Source organism: Rhinopithecus roxellana, chromosome 9 (assembly GCF_007565055.1).
Source record: "Rhinopithecus roxellana isolate Shanxi Qingling chromosome 9, ASM756505v1, whole genome shotgun sequence".
In the NCBI taxonomy this organism is placed as follows: Eukaryota; Metazoa; Chordata; class Mammalia; order Primates; family Cercopithecidae; genus Rhinopithecus; species Rhinopithecus roxellana.
In genome coordinates, this window is record NC_044557.1 from 50,421,966 (window position 1) to 50,442,059 (window position 20,094).

The 20,094-nt window shown below is 37.1% G+C and overlaps 1 protein-coding gene across 1 annotated transcript in view; it reads right to left on the bottom strand.

Annotated features, from left to right (window-relative positions):
- Positions 1-20,094, bottom strand: part of CNGB3 (cyclic nucleotide gated channel subunit beta 3) — a 168,018-nt gene that overhangs the window by 135,434 nt on the left and 12,490 nt on the right. Inside the window, exon 3 of the mRNA XM_010378557.2 lies at positions 15,044-15,170. Within this exon, the coding sequence (XP_010376859.2) occupies positions 15,044-15,170 (127 nt within the window). The remainder of the gene's footprint in view (positions 1-15,043; positions 15,171-20,094) is intronic.

Below are 20,094 nucleotides of genomic sequence, written 5' to 3' on the forward strand. Positions count from 1 at the left end.
AAAGTGGCAATGAGCATTTTCATATCTGGGTATTTTGCTGATTCTTTCTTTTTTATTTTGGTTGTGATTTGTTTTGTAATGCAAAGTCTTTTTTATTTTTTAGGTAGTAAAGTTTATTAAGCTTTCTTTTAATTGCTTCTGAATTTTGAACTTTAGGACGTAATGTACATTTCTAGGCTGTATAAGAATTAGCATTTTCTCCCTAGTATTTGTATAGTTTTATTATTTTACATTTAAATCTCTGGTTCATTGAGCATATATTCTGGTGTGTGGCACAAGGGACAAATTCAAATTTAGATTTTTCCATATGACTACTTAGTTACTCCAGCACTACTTACTTAAATCCACCTTTTTCCTACAGATTTTAGACGTTAACCTTAATATACTATATTTTTTTATGTGCACTTAGATCTATTTCTGTATTTTCTATTCTGTTCTATGGTTTGAGTCATGTGCCAATATCACACTTTTTAAATTATAGAAGTTTAAATAGGTTGTAATATCTGGTAGGAGTAATACTACATCTATTAGTTTTATTTTTCAGGGTTTTCCTGGCTAACTTTTTTTTGGATGAGGTCTTGCTGTGTTGCCCAGGCTGGCCTTGAACTCCTCTGCTCAGGCAATTCTCCCTCTACAGACTCCCAAGTAGCTAGGATTACAGGCATGTGATACTACACCTGTCTTTCTGGCTATTTTTGCTCATCCGTTTTTTTTTTCAAATGAACTTTATAACCAGCTTAACTGGTTTAAAAAAAGAAAAAAGAAAAAAGGAAAAAAAAAAAAAAAAAAAGGAGAGAGGAAAACCCTCCTGAAACAGAAAGGCAAAAACAAACACCTGACAGTATATTTATTATTCCTCAAGTTTGATGTTCATTATTTTTGTTGTTGTATTTCCAGTTTCCCTTTGATTTATGCTTTGATCTTGGAGTTACTTAAAGGTGTTTTAAATTTTAACTAATGGAGATGTTTTCTAAATTTTAGTTTTAAAAAATTAACCTCTAACTTTATTGCATAGTGGTTAGAGAATATATTCAATATGATGGACAATCTTTAAAATTTGCTGAGACCTACTTTATGTTCTAGAAAAATAGTTCTCCAGCCTCGATTTACATTAGAATCACCTGCGAAGCTTTATGATCTGCTCATGCCTAGAACCCATTCCAGACCAATTAAATCAGTATTGCTGGGGATAGAACTCAAGCATTTGCACTTTTAAAGAGTTCCTAGGAGATTTTACAGTGCACTTTGGGCATGGTATATAGTCAACTTTTATATATGCTCTATGTAAACTTGAAACAACTGTTTTCTTTAGGAACTAGCTACTGTGATATTCAAATATACTGTATCCTAAATGAATTTTTAAATCCTTGATCCATTCATAAATGAAGATAAATATTTTAAAATCATCCACCCTAAGACAGTGGAATTACCAATTTCATTTTGTAATTGACAGAATTGCATGCTCTCTCTGTCATCTCTGATCTTATAATATTAAAACCATAAAAGTTTAGTATTTGGAGGTTAAAAATTCTGTTTTAATCTCGTATTTTTCAAAAATATTTAACATGCATGTTTACTTAAGAAATCTTTTTTTTTTTTTTTTTTTTTTTTTTTGTTTTTTGTTTTTTTTTTGAGACGGAGTCTTGCTCTGCCGCCCAGGCTGGAGTGCAGTGGCCGGCTCTCAGCTCACTGCAAGCTCCGCCTCCCGGGTTCACGCCATTCTCCTGTCTCAGCCTCCCGAGTAGCTGGGACTACAGGCGCCCGCCTCGGCACCCGGCTAGTTTTTTGTATTTTTTAGTAGAGACGGGGTTTCACCGTATTAGCCAGGATGGTCTCGATCTCCTGACCTCATGATCCGCCCGTCTCGGCCTCCCAAAGTGCTGGGATTACAGGCTTGAGCCACCGCGCCCGGCCAAGAAATTCTAAAATTAATCAATCTTAATTTTTTTGAATGTCAGTCACTCCTCTTTAGAAGAGATATTTTAATTCTTTCACACTTAAAAAAATATACTTCATTGTTTAGAGCAGCTTTAGGCTTACAGCAAAATTAAGTTGAAGGTATACAGATTTCTCACATACCTCTGACTCCACACTTGCATAAACTTCCCTATTGTCAACATCCCCCCAAGAGAGTGGTACATTTGTGACAATTGATAAACCTGTATTGACATATCATTATCACTCAAATTCCATAGTTTACATTACGGTCCACTCTTGGTGTTGAACATTCTATGAGTTAGGACACATTTATAATGACATGTATCCATCATCACAGTGTCACACTGAGTTGTTTCAGTGTGCTAAAATCCTCTATTTTTTGCCTGTCTTCCTAACCCCCCAGTCCCAGGCAACCACTGTTTTTTCTTCTTTTTTGTCTTCACAGTTTTGCCTTCTCCAGAATAGCTGTAATCATAGAGTATGTACAGTGTGTAGCCTTTTCAGATTGGCTTATTTTTCTTTTGAGATGGAGTCTCACTCTGTCACCCAGGTTGGAGTGCGGTGGTGCAATCTCAGCTCATTGCAACCTCTGCCTCCTGGGTTCAAGTGATTCTAGTATTTTAAATTATATTCACCCCAAATAATATTCTACATATAGTTTGCCATATTGCTAGAAATATGTTAGCAATAATGATTAAAAATGAATTGACAGGGATTGTGGAGAAGGTGGGAGATAGGAGGCAGGACAAGTTTGCAGCTCCTGCTAGGACGGACAGAATAACATGTGGAGACTCACATCATGATCTTTTGCACCAAGAACTGCCACAGGAACATATCAGGAAAGCTGAGAGAATCCACAGACCTTTGAAGGACATCTCAGGGAGATGCCAAAAAACTGAGTCTGTTGCTTTCTCAACGAGGAGACTAGTGGTCTGGGCAAGTTCTCAGTCCTGGTCACCGGCTGCCTGGAAATAGACTCAGTGCTATTGGTGGGGCACTGTGGGAGTGAGAATGGCCTTTAGGACAGCGGGCTGCGTGGGAGCAGGGTGAGGCCTGTGACTGCTTTCCCCCTCTTCCCTGGCAACATGTATGACTTAGCAGAGGCAGTCATAATCCCCCTGGGAATATAACTTCTTTGGCCTGGGAACTATACTCACATTCCCTACAACAGCCACAGCAAACCCCACCCGAGGTGAGTCTGAGCTCAGACACGCCTACCCCTACCCCCACCTGGTGGTCTTTCTTTACCCACTCCGTTTACTGAAGACAAAAGACGTAATCTCTTGGGAGCTCTATGGCCCTGCCCACCACCTAAAAAACCTGAATACTTATCCAGGCAACCCTAGGGCAAGTTTACATCCTCCCCATACCCTATCGTACTGCAGCTGATGCGCTCTTGAAAGCACCATCTCCTGACTGGAGGCCAACCAACACAAAATTGGCACAACTGAAAAAAATACAACCAAGGACCCGCACAGAGTCCACTTCACTCCCCTGCTACCTCCACTGGAGCAGGTGCTGGTATCCATGGCTGAGAGACCTGAAGACGGATCACATCACAGGACTCTTTTCAGACGCTCAGACACTCCCTAGAGCCCTGTAACTCCACTGGGTGGCCAGACCCAGAAGGGCAAAAACAATCACAGCAGTTCAGCTCTCAAGAAGCCCCATCCCTAGGGAAAGGGAGCAATCACCACATCATGCGCATACCCCATGGTACAAAACAATCTGGCAGCCCTTGGGTCCCAGATCTTCCATCTGAAATAGTCTACTCAAATGAAATGCAACCAGAAAAGATCACACCAGCTCACCAGCAATGGATCTAAACCAAGATGAAATCTGAATTGCCAGAAAAGAAATTAAGAAGGTTGATTATTAAGCTAATCAAGGAGGCACCAGAGAAAGGTGAAATCCAACTTAAAGAAATAACATGATATAGGATATAAAAGGAAAAATAATAGGTGAAATAGATAACATAAAGATAACATATATTTTAAAAAATCACAACTTCTGAAAATCCAGGACACACTTAGAGAAAAGCAAAATGCACTAGAAAGTCTCAGCAATAGAATCGAACAAGCAGAAGAAAGAACTTCAGAGCTCAAAGACAAGGTTTTCAGATTAACCCTCTGACAAAGGAAAAAATAATACAAAAATGGACACTGCCTCCAAGAAGTCTGAGACTATGTTAAGCATCCATACCAAAGAATAATTGGTGTTCCTGGGGAAGAAGAGAAATCTAAAAGCTTGGAGAACATATTTGAGGGAATAATTCAGGAAAACTTCCCCGGCCTTGCTAGAGATCTAGATGTCCAAATACAAGAAGGTCAAAGAACACCTGGGAAATTCATCGCAAAAAGATCATCCCCTAGCATATAGTCATCAGTTAATCTAAAGTCAAGATGAAGGAAAAAGTCTTAAGAGCTCTGAGGCAAAAACATCAAGTTACTTATAAAGGAAAACCTATTAGAGTAACAGTAGATTTCTCAGCAGGAACGCTTCAAGTTAGAAGGGATTGGAATCCAATTTTTAGCCTCCTTAAACAAAACAATTAGCAGCCAAAAATTTGTATTCAGTGAAACTAAGCATCGTGAAAGAAGGAAACAGGCAGTCTTTTCAGGACAAACAAATGCTGAGGGAATTTGCCACTACCAAGCCAGTACTAAAAGAACTGCTAAAAGGGGCTCTAAATCTTGAAATAAAACCTCAAAATACACCAAAATAGAACCTCCTGAAAGCATAAATCTCATAGGGTCTATATAACAATAACAATAAAAAAGCCAATGTATTCAGGCAACAAATAGCATGATGAATGGAATAGTACCTCACATCTCAATGCTAACATTGAATGTAAATGGCCCAAATGCTCCACTTAAAATATACAGAATGGCAGAATGGATAAAAACTCACCAACAAAGTGTCTGGTATCTTGAGGAGACTCACTTAACACGTAGTGACTCACGTAAACTTAAGGTAAAGGAATGAAAAAAGATATTCCAGCAAATGGACACCAAAAGTGAGCAGTAATAGCTATTCTTATATCAGACAAAACAAACTAAAGCAACAGCAGTTAAAAAAGACAAAGAGGGGCATTATATAATGGTAAAAGGACTAGTCCAAGAGGAGAATATCACAATCATAAATATATATGCACCTAACACTGGAGCTCCTACATTTATAAAAAAATTACTACTAGACCTAAGAAATGAGATAGACAGCAACACAATAATAGTGGGGGACTTTAGACTGGGCATGGTGGCTCATGCCTGTAATCCCAGCACTTTGAGAGGCCAAGGCACGTGGATCACTTGAGGTCAGGAGTTTGAGACCAGCCTGGCCAATATAGTGAAACTTCATCTCTACTAAAAAAACAAAAAATTAGCCAGGTATGGTGGCACATGCCTGTAATCCCAGCTGCTGTGGAGATTGAGGCTGGAGAATTTTTTGAACCCGGGAGGTGGAGGTTACCATGAACCAAGATTGTGCAACTGTACTCCAGTTGCTCTGTCTCAAAAAAAAAAATAGTGGGGGACTTTAATACTCCACTGACAGAACTAGACAGGTCATCAAGACAGAAAACCAACAAAGAAGCAATGCAGTTAAACTATACCCTACAACAAGTGGACTTAATAGGTATTTATAGAACATTCTACCCAATAACTGCAGAATATACATTCTATTTATCAGCACCTGGAACATTCTTCAAGATAGACCATATGATAGACCACATAACAAGTCTCAGTAAGTTTAAGAAAATTGAAATTATATTAAGTACTCTCTCAGACCACAGTGGAATAAAATTGGAAATCAACTCCAAAAGGAATCCTTGAAACCATGCAAACACATGAAAATTAAATAACCTGTTCCTGAATGATCATTGGGTCAACAATGAAATCATGACGAAAATTTAAAAAATTCTTTGAACTGAATGATAATAGTGACACAACCTATCAAAATCCCTGGGATAGGGCAAAAGTGTTGCAAAGAGGAACATTCATAGCATTAAAGGCATATATCAAAAAGTCAGAAAGAGAACAAAATGACAATCTAAGGCCACACCTCATGGACCTGGAGAAACAAGAAAAAACCAACCCCAAACCCAGCAAAAGAAAATAAATAGCCAAGATCAGAGCAGAACTAAATGAACTTGAAACAAACAAACAAACAAACAAAATACAAAAGAGATGACACAAAAAGCTGGTTCTTTGAAAAGATAAATAAAACTGATAGAACATTAGTGAGATGAACCAAGAAAAGAAAAGAGAAGATTCAAATAAGCTCAGTTACAAATAAAACAGGAGATATTACTACTGATACCACAGAAATACAAAAGGTTATTCAAAGCTGCTATGAACACCTTTACACACATAAACTAGAAAACTTAGAGAAGATGGATAAATTCCTGGAAATATACAACCCACCTAGATTAAACCAGGAAGAAATAGAAACTCTGAACAGAGCAATAACAAGCAGTGAGATTGAAATGGTAATAAAAAAAATTGCCAACAAAAAAAGTCCAGGATCTGATGGATTTACAGCTGAACCCTATCAGACATTCAAAAAAGAGTTGGTACCAATCCTATTGATACTATTCTACAGGACAGAGATAAAGGGAATTGTCCTTAAATCATTCTATGAAGCCAATAACACTGTAACACCCAAACCAGGGAAGGACATAACAACAACAACAAAAACTACAGATCAATATCCCTGATGAACACATATGCAAAAATCCTTAACAAAATACTAGCTAACAAAACCTAACAGCATATCAAAAAGATAATCCACCATGATCAAATGGGATTTATACCAGGGATGCAGGGATGATTTTTCATTCATAAGTCAATAAATGTGATACATCACACAACAGGATTGAAAACAAAATTACGTGATCATCTCAGTAGACGCAGAAAAACCATTTGACAAAATTCAGAATCGCTTTATGATTAAAACCCTCAGCAAAACTGGCATAGAAGGTACATACCTTAAGGTAATAAAAGCCATCTATGATAAACCCACAGCCAACATTATAATAAATGGGGAAAAGTTGAAAGCATTCCCCTTGAGAAGTGGAACAAGATAAAAATGTTCCACTTTCACCACTTCTATTTAACATAGTACTGAAAGTCCTAGCCAGAGCAATCAGACAAGAAAAAGAAATCAAGGGCTTCCAAATCAGTAACGAGGAAGTCAGACTGTCACTATTTGCTGATCATATAATCTTATATGAAGAAAACCCTAAAGACTCACCCATAAAGCTCCTAGAACTGGAAATGAATTAAGCAAAGTTTCAGGATACAAAATTAATGTGCACAAATCAGTAGCTCTGCTATACACCAACAGTGACCAGGCTGAGAATCAAATCAAGAACTCAATCCCCTTTACAGTAGCTGCAAAAAGTAAAATAAAATACTTAGGAATATACTTAATAAGGAGGTAAAATACCTCTACAAGGAAAACTACAAAACACTGCTGAAAGAAATCACAAACAACACAAACATGGAAACACATCCCATTGTGTAAATGACCACACTGCCAAAAGCAATCTACAAATTCAATGTGATTCCTGTCAAAAATACCACCATCATTCTTCACAGAACTAGAAAAAACAATTCTAAAATTCATATGGAACCAAAAAGAACCCGCATAGCAAAAGCAAGACTAAACAAAAGAAACAAATCTGGAGGCATCACATTACCCAACTTCAAGCTATGCTATAAGGTCATAGTCACCAAAACAGCATGGTACTGGTATAAAAATAGGCGTATAGACCAATTGGACTGAATAAAGAACCCAGAAATGAAGTCAAATACTTACAGCCAACTGATCTTTGACAAAGCAAACAAAAACGTAAAGTGGGGAAAGGACATCCTTTTCAACAAATGGTGCTGCGATAATTGGCAATCCACATGTAGAAGAATGAAACTGGATCCTAGTCTCTCACCTTATACAAAGATCAACTCAAGATGGATCAAAGACTTAAATCTAAGACCTGAAACCATAAAAATTCTAGACGACAACATCAGAAAAACCCTTCTAGACACTGGCCTAGGAAAAGACTTCATGACCAAGAACCCAAAAGGAAATGCAACAAAACCAAAGATAAATAGGCGGGACTTATTAAACCAAAAAGCTTTTGCACTAGCAAAATAAATAATCAGCAGAGGTAACAGATAACCCACAGAGTGGGAGAAAATCTTCACGATCTATATATCTGACAAAGGACTAATATCCAGAATCTACAAGGAACTCAAGCAAATCAGCAAGAAAATCAAACAAACAAACGAACAAAAAAAACCCTGAAACAATCCAATTAAAAAGTGGGCTAAGGACATGAATAGACAATTCTCAAAAGAAGATATACAAATGGCCAACAAGCATACAGAAAAATTCTCAATATCAGTAATTATCAGGGAAATGTAAATCAAAACCACAATGCAATACCACCCCACTCCTTCCATAATGGCCATCATCAAAAAATGAAAAAAAAAAAATAGATGTTGGCATGGGTGTGGTGAAAAAGGAACACTTACACTGTTGGTGGGAATGTAAACTAGTACAACCACTATGGAAAACAGTTTGGAGATTCCTTAAAGAACTAAAAGTAGATCTACCATTTGATCCAACAATCCCATTAACTAGGTATCTAACCAGAGGAAAATAAGTCATTATAGGAAAAAGTTACTTGCACATACATGTTTATAGTAGCACAGTTTGCTATTGCAAAAATATGGAACCAACCCAAATGCTCATCAATCAAGTGAATAAAGTGTGATATATATCACACTTTACATATATATATTCCATGGTGTATATATATGTGTGTGTGTGTATATATATACACACACACAAATTCAATGTGATCCCTGTCAAAATATATATATATATATACACATACATACTTACACTGTTGGTGGGAATGTAAACTAGTACAACCACTGTGGAAAACAGTTTGGAGAGTCCTTGAAGAACTAAAAGTAGATCTATCATTTGATCCAGCAATCCCACTACTAGGTATCTACCCAGAGGTAGATAACTAGTGTGTGTATATATATATATATATACACACACACACATACATACACACATACACACACACACACACACACACACACACACATCATGGAATACTACTCAGCCACGAAAAGGAACAAAATAATGGCATTTGCAGCAACGTGGATGGAATTGTAGAGTAAAATTATAATAATAATAATAATTTTTTGAGACAGAGTCTTGCTCTGTTGCCCAGGCTGAAGTGCAGTGGCATGATCTCGGCTCACTGCAACCTCCATCTCCTGAGTTCAAGTGATTCTCATGCCTCAGCCTCCTGAGTAGCTGGGATTAGAGATGCAAGCCACCAGCCCAGCTAATTTTTGGGCTATTTTAAAATTTAGCCCAGCTAAATTTTGTATTTAGTAGAGATGGGGTTTCACCATGTTGGCCAGGTTGGTCTCAAACTACTGACTTCAAGTGCCACCTGCCTTGGCCTCCCAAAGGCCAATCTCCACTGGGATTACAGGCGTGAGCCACCACACCTGGTCAGAATTGGAGACTATTATTCGAAGTGAAGTGACTCAGGAATGAAAAACCAAACATCGTACATTCTCACTTATAAGTGAGAGCTAAGTATTCTCATGCAGAAGCATAAGAATGATACAATGGACTTTGGGGAGTGTGGGAAAAGAGTGGGAAGGGGGTGAAGGATAAAAGTTTACACATTGGGTACAGTGTACACTGTTCAGAATGATCTCAGAAATCATCACTAAAGGACTTACTCATGTAACCAAACACCACCTGTTTTCCAAAAACCTATTGAAATAAAAAATAAATAAAATATGATTTGATGATCTGTTGTTTAAAGTGTTTGCAATGTTTAATTATAAAAGTATTGCTTACTATAGAGGAAAATTTCAATATGGGGCTAAAAGTAATAGTGCATTATTTTTATTATGCATCCCACAAAACTGGCAAGTGTGTAGCTGGTTTCCTTTTTTAAAAAAATGCTTATAAATTATTGAAGTGTAGATTGCTTTTTATTTTTGTAAACTTGATAACTGACATTCCTTTTCTATTTCAACTATAAAGTCACATATGGATTTTTAAGCATCTTTACTGCAGTGATTCTTGCTTTTTCTAGCTACAGGACAATAAACGTCAGTGTTTATGAGTGGTGATAAGATTCTGAATTCTATTCTGCTCTCATTGTTCCTGCTGTGAAATGATTGCCTATTTTAAAACCACCCAAATAGAGACTGATTGCTATTATGAACAAAGAAGACTATTCATAGAAATAACCTTCCTTCTCAGTATTATGAGTAACAATGGTGATAAAAAGTCATATACTATAGTGTAAAATCAGTCTTGCAGCACACCCTAGTCACAGGCACTGAACATTTCACTCGCTTGTTCATCATTTAACCACTTAACCTATGAGCCATTCAACTCTGTCTCCTTTTTCAGACGTAGCTATTTGACATTTCCAGGCAAAACACATCTTCTTTTGCTTGCTATTCATTAGTGTCCATCAAAATATATTTTTAATATTAAAAAATAAGACTGGACTGAGATAAAGTGCCAGAAATAAGCTGTTTTTCTTGGTAATGGACAAATGGCGTCAGTGGAACTTCACAGGGGTGAACCCTGTGTCTTTCAGAAGCTAAGTGTTTCATTTGACAAGATAATGAATTGTTTGCTTTTGGGGGTGAAGAGTGGGACCAATACAGTTTCAATTCCTTTATGTACATAATGGAGATGGTGTGATGATTAATATTATGTGTCAACTTGACTGATCCACATGTGCCCAGATATTTTGTCGAATATTATTCTGGGTGTGTCTTTGAGGATATTTTGGATGATATTAATATTTGAATCAGTAGACTGAGCAAAGCATATTGGTTTCCCTCATTTGGGTAAACCTCATTCAGTTAGTTGGAAGCCTACATAAAGCAAAGAAGCTGACTCTCCTGAGAGAAAGAGGGCACTCCTGCCTGATTGTTTAAGCTTGGACATTGGTCTTTTTCTGACTTCAGACTCAAACTGAAACATTGTTTCTGTTTGGGTCTTATGTTTGCTGGCTTTTTGAACTGGAACTTACACCATTGGTTCTTCTGGTTCTCAGGCTTTCAGACTTGTACTAGAACTGTATCATTGGCTCTCCTGGGTCTCTAGCTTACTGACTGCATATCTTAGGGCTCTCAGCCTCCATAATCGTATGAGTCAGTTCCTTATAATAAATTTATTTCCCTATATATGCATACATCCTGTTGGTTCTATTTTTCTGGAGAAGCCTAACCGAGACAGATGGTAATCTCTGTGTCTCTGCTCCTCTAGATGTTCACTTCTGCCCATCTTCCCAACAAGGCAGAAACTAAGGATGTAATCAATAATATCACACTGTACTTCTCACACACTGACACCAAAATCCACACTATGCCTTCTCCCCAGTACCTATTGATCAGTCCAGACATAATAATCCCTATTCAGCTCAAGGCTTACGTAAGAAGATAAAGTAATTGCACTTACAATAAGAAAACTTCTTTTAAATTTTCCAAATTTAAAAAATCGAGGTGAGAACTGGTCACTCACCCAGCATCTATATTGAGTTCCTGCAATCAATCAAATACTTAATTTTTTTCTAGGAGAAAGAGCTTTTCAAACCTGACCTTGCCCAAGGTTAAAGATGCTGATATTTAACAACTGAAAATATAAAGGTGATCTTTTACTCATCAAAAGCATTGTGAAGTAATAATTTCAATAATTATTTTATCATTGATATTTTATTATAATGTATAAAAACTCTGACTCTAAAAGTCTAGATATGGTAACTGTTGTTGCTCATGAGATCGGAACAGAAAACTTTGGTCAGTTCTACATGGTATTGAACTTTAAGATTACCATTAATTTTTGTCAAAGGTGATACTGGAGCTTCTAATGCCCCTTTCAAGTTGTGCCTTCAGTGCAGCTGAAGGATTTCACCCAATCCTGAGAAAACATGTGAACAACCATCTAATGACAAAGCAGAACTTTAAGCTAACTTGGGTCTACTCAGTTTGTTAATACTTCTCAAACCACTTTGCTATCTATCTTGTAGCCAGGAAGACATTAAAAAGTGTTCTGACAAGATCATGTCCTTTGCAGCAACATGGATGGAGCTTGAGGCCATTATCCTAAGTGAACTAACACAGGTACAGAAAACCAGACACCACATGTTCTCACTTACAAATGGGAGCTAAACATTGAGCACACAAGGACACATTGAAGGAAACAATAGACACCAGAGCCTACTTGAGGATGGAGGGAGAGAGGAGGCTGAGGGTCAAAAACTACCTATTGCGTACTGTGCTTATTACCTGGCTGATGAAATAATATGTACATCAAACCCTTGCAACATGCAATTTATCTATAGAATCAACCTGCATGTGTACCCATGAAACTAAAGTAACACTTAAAAAAAAAATCTTCTGGATTTAACAGTTTTGCCATCTCAGGATAGTGATACTGATAAAAAGCCATGTTAGATGAGAAGTAAGGAATTGAGAGCTTTACAGCCACATGTTTTTTCCTCATTATCTTTGCAATCTGCTACTGATTATTCTTGCTTTTATCGAGAATTCTGAGCAGAAAGGAATGGGAAGACTTTGAAAGCCATTTGTATCTTGCTGTCTCCTCCTGAAGATGCTGTACAGTTTTGAAAATCTAGAAGTTCAAGCAAATCCAGTATGTTTGGATCAATCATTTCATTTGTTAAATATTTACTGAATATTTACCATATGCCAGACATCGATGTGGGTACTGGGGATACTAATCATCAACAAAAACAGACATGGCCCTGCCATCATGAAGCACACAATTTAGAGAATGAGACTGATGGATTTTTCTGGCAGATAATCATATAAAATGCATCAGCAATAAATGCTGTGAAAGAGATCTTTTAATAGGGGCACATGGCCTAGTTAGGAAGGACAGGGAAAGCCTTACAAAGGAAGTAATGGTCATGCTGTTATCTGATGAATGAATAGAAGTTAATTAGGTGATCAGGGGAGGAAAGAATAGAACAAGCAGAGGAAGTAGTATGTGCAAAAGCCTGCGACAGGAGGGAACATGACAAATACAAGAGACTGAAATAGAACAGGTGCGACTGGAGCAGAGAGTTGGGGAGGTTGTGTGTTGGGAGAGGAGAAAGTAAAAATAGGTGAGAGACAGACCAGGCAGGGCCTTAGAGGTCATGTCAAGAAGTTTTGTGTTTTTGAGCTATGCTGATTAACCCCTGGGTAACTGAAAGGTTTCCACTTCTGCATTTCAGGAGAGTATAAAAAATACTAGGAAGGAATGAGGATTAAGAAGAATTTATCCCCCAAATTGTTAGTTACGGCTTCAACTTCAGTCCTTTGAAAATCTATCAATTGCCATGGGTTATTATAAAAAATAAACATATTGAAATTAATGCTAGAAAGGGAGATTCGTTTGGAGGGCTAGGAGTGTATTGGTATGAGGAAGGTAAAAGTTCTCTTTGGGAATTCAAATCTTTTGTGGTCTAATATTAGGAGAGCTGACTCTATTACTATAGGCAAATGAATTAACCTTTCAGTATCTTGGTTGCTTATCTGTTGAGTGAAGATAACGATGATCCACTAATAGGACTGAAAATCATCCTGTAAACAACAACAGTTATAGATAAAATATGAATAATTAGTTGTTCTGTTGTTAGATTCCAGTTCTTCCCTCAGAGTTTAAACATCTCTCTGCCAAAATACTATGTCAACTTTTATTTTTGTCAAATAACATTGTGTTTATGTGCACACGTGTGTATGCATGTTCGTGTGTGTAGTAGAGTGAGCTTGTGTTTATTTTCATATAGCCAAATCTGTGTTTATTGGAAAGGCATTCTCTCTTTCTGATGCCAAGTGTTCATTCAGCAATTCCCCGGGTCTCAGATAATCACGATGACTCCTACTGACAGCAGATGGTTTAACACAGTAGAGGCACTGCTGAGAGAGAAGGTGGGGTGGGGCGGAGTGGAATGGACGAATAGGTACTTTTAACTCCTTTATAAGTGACAACTCTTTTTGTCTATTAAATAAGAAGAATATGCTTTTATTGTTTCATAAATAAATTGCAATTATATCAACTATAGTTAAGCCATTTAAACTGGATCAGCGGGTACATAATACCATGCCAAGGAGTGGCAAAATGAAGGACCTCCTTGTTGGGATTTATTGCAGATTTACTGATTCACATTTCAATTGTCATCTCTTTTGTAGTATTTCCAATAATCTTATGGGAAGTACTTGTAAAGCTGTGTTCCTTCAGTGGCATAAAGATGTTCCAGTTCTGGCCGGGCGCGGTGGCTCAAGCCTGTAATCCCAGCACTTTGGGAGGCCGAGACGGGCGGATCACGAGGTCAGGAGATCGAGACCATCCTGGCTAATACGGTGAAACCCCGTCTCTACTAAAAAATACAAAAAACTAGCCGGGCGACGAGGCGGGCGCCTGTAGTCCCAGCTACTCGGGAGGCTGAGGCAGGAGAATGGCGTAAACCCAGGAAGCAGAGCTTGCAGTGAGCTGAGAACCGGCCACTGCACTCCAGCCTGGGCGGCAGAGCAAGACTCCGTCTCAGAAAAAAAAAAAGATGTTTCAGTTCTGTAATTATTCCTAGTTAGCGTGTCACACTTTCTTTAGTGGATGAAAGGAAATAATAATTGATCTTTTGAAACTATAAAATATTCACAGAATTGGAACAGCTATTTATTTGTGAGCTTGGAAAATTTTCATCATTTCTTTTTAAAATTCATGCCTAGTAAATATATAGGCTGTTTCCATAATGATACAATGACTCATATATGTAACAGCAATATTTTTGTTCTGATTTGGCCTATAGCCAAATGGCTGCCTAGAGATATTGGTTAGTGGCCATGCCTGGCCAGGTGAGATACGATGAACTGCACAGAACCAGTGTTTTAGTTCTGACACAGTTTTCTTGTGTTATGTGACTATTGAATTTTTTCTGCCCTTATATTCAACTAAAGGGGAGAGTGGACATTTGAGCTCTTTAGGGCAGGCTGAGCAATGTCTCTAACATGTGTTGTGAGCTTTATTAAATGCTCACCTGTTTGGACCTTCTTTCTTGGGGTCCATTTTCTTCTGCTCTGGCACTATTCCGGTTGGTTCTGCTGCAGTCTGAGGGTCAGGGTTTGTGGTCAGATCTCCAGAGGAATTTTTCTTGGAGAGTTTGTCTATGAAAAAAAATTCACATAGATAGAAGAATGTACACCACTCTTGACCCAGTTATATTTGACAACATGAACTACAAAGATGTTGCTTGTGTTTTAGAATAGTCTTCTCAAGAACACCTCCCGTGGAATTTCTGCTAAACAAAGTAGGACTTTATGCAGGAAGAATTAACCCGTAGACACCTTCAGGCCAATGAAAAAATATAGTTATGTGCTATTTAATGACAGAGATATATTCTGAAAAATGCATTGTTAGGTGACTTAGTCGTTGTGCAAACATCATAGAGTGTACTTATACAAATCCTGATGTTATAGCCTACCACACACCAAGGCCATACAGTATACCCTATTGATCCTAGGCTACAAACCTGTGTAGCATGTTAGTTTAATAAATACTGTAAACCATTCTAACGCAATGGTCAGTCTGTGTATGTAAACATAGAAAAGGTGTAGTTTGAAATATGTTATTATAATCTTATGAGACTATCCTCTTTTATGCAGTCCGCTATTGACTAAAGCATCTTTAGGTAGCACATGATTGTAATTGAGGTTGGTGTATTATGTAATAAAGAGTTCATAAAATATATTTCTTTTTGATATTGGCAAAGCTGAGGATAATAATTCATTATTCAGAAGGCATTTCCCGTTTTGCTAAAGTATTCATAATTTTGGGGTGAAATTGATGCATCATAAAATTCAGAAAAGTAAAATAGGAAAAAATGTGATTGGCATTATTTAGCACTTGCATTCTACATTTTTATGAAATCAAATTTTTGTTTTTAGCTTGACCATCTTTAAGTTGTGAAATATTTTCTGAAGAAATGATACAAACTAATATGTACTAGCTGTATTTTCAGTACAGAAATTAATTTTTTCCCTTCAAGCCTACAAATACAATTTCTAATTAATATAGTTTAAATTGTAATTTACCCAGCGAATAATCAACTTACTGGTAAATATTTGGATTATAGAGAAGATTTTAATGAAAGCAAATTACTTAATATTAAAAGAAAATATAGAAGCAGAAAAGAAAAATAAGAACGAATACAATTTATTGGTAATTCATTATCCAGTTTCTAACTTATTTTTAATTGGATGTCTTGTGCTTAGGATATTAAAATGGAGGCCCAAATCATCATTCTGATTTTCTTGTAATATATGTAGTTTAAAGATTTAAGCAAACCCAGTATTGAAAATTTGGATTTACAAAAGTGAGAAATCAGGGGATGATCGGTTTACACAATTTTTCACCATACCAATCCTTTAATATGAACATTTCTAAGATCCATCTAAAAATCTTTCAATGTACTGAACTTTCCAGGAACAAGTGTCAGGAATAAAAGAAATCATAAAATTGAATCACTCCTTAAAGTTTTTAAAAGTTTGAGACTAAGAAAGCTTAAATTCTCGATTTCCCAAGACACTTTTATTCATTATGCATCTATCTACTTTTATTTTGGAATTACAGTATTTTTGGCTAGAAGATAGAAAACACAGTACTAGCTATGTTTTTGTTATGTTTAAATGGAAAAAAACCCAATTCCCAATTTACTTGGGATACAAAGGTCTCAGTATAATCACATCCTTGAAGCCTGTGTGTAAAGATTATGTTTAGGTGAAATATTGAAACTTGTAGGATTAGGGACCCTTCTGTACAGGCACATGTGGTACGCTAATGAGTTTATCAGTATCCAGCAGATTTCAGAGTAAAAAATAGCACTTTCAATATGTCATGTTGTACTAACAAGCTTTTGATAAAAATAAGAGAGAAGGATCTGTTTTCCTTATGTGTTTGGGTCAAGTTATGTTTTTCCGTTTCTCTTTAGCCAATCAAAACAAAAATCATATAGATCAGATCTCTGACAAATTGCCATTTTGCATTGCTGTCTGTGAAAGTGGCAGCCTAATCCTTTTTTGTATCTACAAACACTTGGACAATTACTGTATAATATTTAGAAGCAAAATTCTTAATCGCTGGCCATGGATGTCTAGTGCATTTTTGGTTTGAAGTCCTTGAAGCCATATGTTGTATATACCTTTTATTACATGGAGGGGATCTAAAGTTATCATGAGCTTCTCAAAGGAGTCTGGACCAAGAAAAATGTTATGGATCATTATGTTCACATATGTTTCTAGGAGCACTTACCCTAAAAGAAAATTAGGATTGATAAAGAACATGAAATATGAGTAAAAATCAGAAAAAAAATCCTGAATGTAAAACAAATAGAATCTGTACTGTAAAACATTTCCTAAAGGCTTTTATTGGCTATGGGTTTTTGTTTTTGTTTTTGTTTTGAGACATGGTCTCATTCTGTCACCCAGGCTGGAGTGGCATGATCACAGCTCATTGCAGCCTTGACCTCCTGGGCTCAAGTGATTCTCCCACCTCAGCCTCACAGATCGCTGAAACTACAGGCACAGACCATCACACACAGTTAATTTTTGTATTTTTTGTAGAAACAGGGTTTGGCCATGTTGTGCAGGCTGGTTTCAAACTCCTGGGCTCAAGAAATGTGCCTGTCTCAGCCTCTCAGAATGCTGGGATTATTGAGCCACTGCACCTGGTGGGCTATTTCTTATAAAGCCACATGGATATAAGCTGCATCATATATCTCCTCCATCTCTCATTCAAGCTACAGAGTATGTATTGCATTTTCAGTATTAACTTTTCTGCTAGTACCAGTTAAATGACCAACTGTTCTGCAGTAGTTCTTTTTGTCCATTCCTAATAATAATATTTGTTTATTACCATAACATTCGGATAAAATTAATTCCAGGTAGATCTTAGCAACTTACCAGATCTTCTCTAGCTATTACCAAGCCTTTCTAAAATAACACTACCCCTGTTTTGACAAGCCTGGGATATTTATAAATTAATTTCAGCCTAATTTGATTTGTGGATAAGCATTTAATTACAAAATAAATTCTCATTAATAGCTTATTGATGAACATGAGAAACCAGTTATTTCCTATTCTTGGCTTCAAAGCACAACAACAACTTAAAAAACCCATGAGGACTTAAAACAAAAGAATGCCTGTCAACTATAGTTCAGTGTGGGTGTCTTTTTATCCATGCAACATGTTATTTGTTTGTGGAAACAGATGGTCAGAGTGTTTGCATCATCCTCATCATGAAAGAGAAATCTGAAATACAAGGCAAGTGTTGCTCTGGCATCTGGGTGAAGTGTTGTCAACTGCACATTGTGCTTCTTCCCAGCTTCACACATGGACAGCAGGAGTCCCGATTTCAATAGCTGCCCAAACGAATAGTGTAAGCCTTTCTGCCAGTGGTGCTCTTTGCACATTGTATAGCAATCGCCAGATCTCATCAGTACACTTGGTTAAATTCTGCCCTGGAATGTGTGCCTGTGGCAGATAGTGAAATCTGGAATCAAAGTGTTGTGATATGGTTGCCTTTACTGAATATGCAAAAATAAGTAGAGTTTGCTCTCCATACACCGGGCTGATTCCATCCTGAGCCTGGCAGCGTCTCACACTGAGCCTGTGTATATACTTCCAGTATCCTTGGCCCCTTGTAGCAGCAAAACATGGAGACACGAGCAGGTGTGAAACATCTGCTTCTCTCTTCAGGTGAGGAAATAAGTGATGTGGAAATCCATTAACCTTCCACATTTTATCAGTGACATTACATAAATGCTGGAAAGGAGGGATTCAAAGGAAGAACCTAATATGGGAATAAGATTGTAAATTAAAAAGACACTCAATTGGCTTGTTTTGGATGGATATAAAAAGCACAAGACTTGAAAATGCCTTCACTGGTTAGAATCTTTGGTGTGGGGGATGGTACTACTTTGGTCAAATTTCTAGTTCTTAAGACATCAAAGATGTGGATTCTGTCTCAAAAATAAATCTTCTTTTATTAGGAGCCACCAGTACCTGAGTAACTGGATGTTAGATGCATTAATAAAGACTAAGTCTGGGTACTTCGATTAGATGCCTAAATGATACTATTATTTTCATCTAAATGAACATTTGGAGTTAAGGACTAACAGTTTTAAGAAGTGTATGATTAATGATTATTTTCCGGCACCCGAGGTTGTATTTTTGACTCAGCTTGTGGTTAATTTCAGAGTTGCTGGATTATCTAGTGTACTTACAATAATTTTAACTATAATACTTTAATCACACTTGAAATTTTATTACATCTTTGTAGATTGTCAAACAACATGGAGGAAGTTGACAACATTACAGCAGTGCACATAAAATGGAATCTGAAAGAGTATTTTAAAATGGCATTCACAAGAACAGAAAAATGACACGCTTTATATTAAAAACATGTAATCTGTGAAAAATCCAGAGAAGGACTCAGAAGGGATGAGAATTCTGGAAACCATCTCATATGAGAAATGGTTTGAGGAACTTAGGCTCTTTTAGTAAAGTATTTAAGATTAACTAGTGACATAATAGTTACTTCAAATTCATAGAAATGCTGTTACATAGAAAAGAAAATAGATTTATTTCATGTGGTCTAGAAGGCAGAAGAAGGACTTACCAATGAATTAACAAAACAAACATGCAAAACCCTCAAACATTCTAGCAACTTGTTTAACCACAAAATGCACTGCTTTGTGAGGTAGTGAATGCTCTGTTGGCTGGCGGTACTCAGGAGCCTCCAGCCAATCTAAGCCTGTGCTAAGGGAGCCTGTGCTGAGGGAGGACAGGATCTTTGCATAGGGTCAAAGCTTAGGTGTCCTCTAGGCAGCCTTAAAGTCCTATAATGTCCTGAAGAGATCTTTGTATTGAGGAAGATTTTTGACTTTAGGATACATCATCACAAGTAAAGAAATGTGCAAATCACCAAATGAAAAAGAACGTGGATCCATCTAAGGTAGTTTTGTTACTGTGTCAGGATGTAGGAATCCAGTTCTCTCTCAATGTCATGCTAGGTTTCAGGGACTTTTTTAAA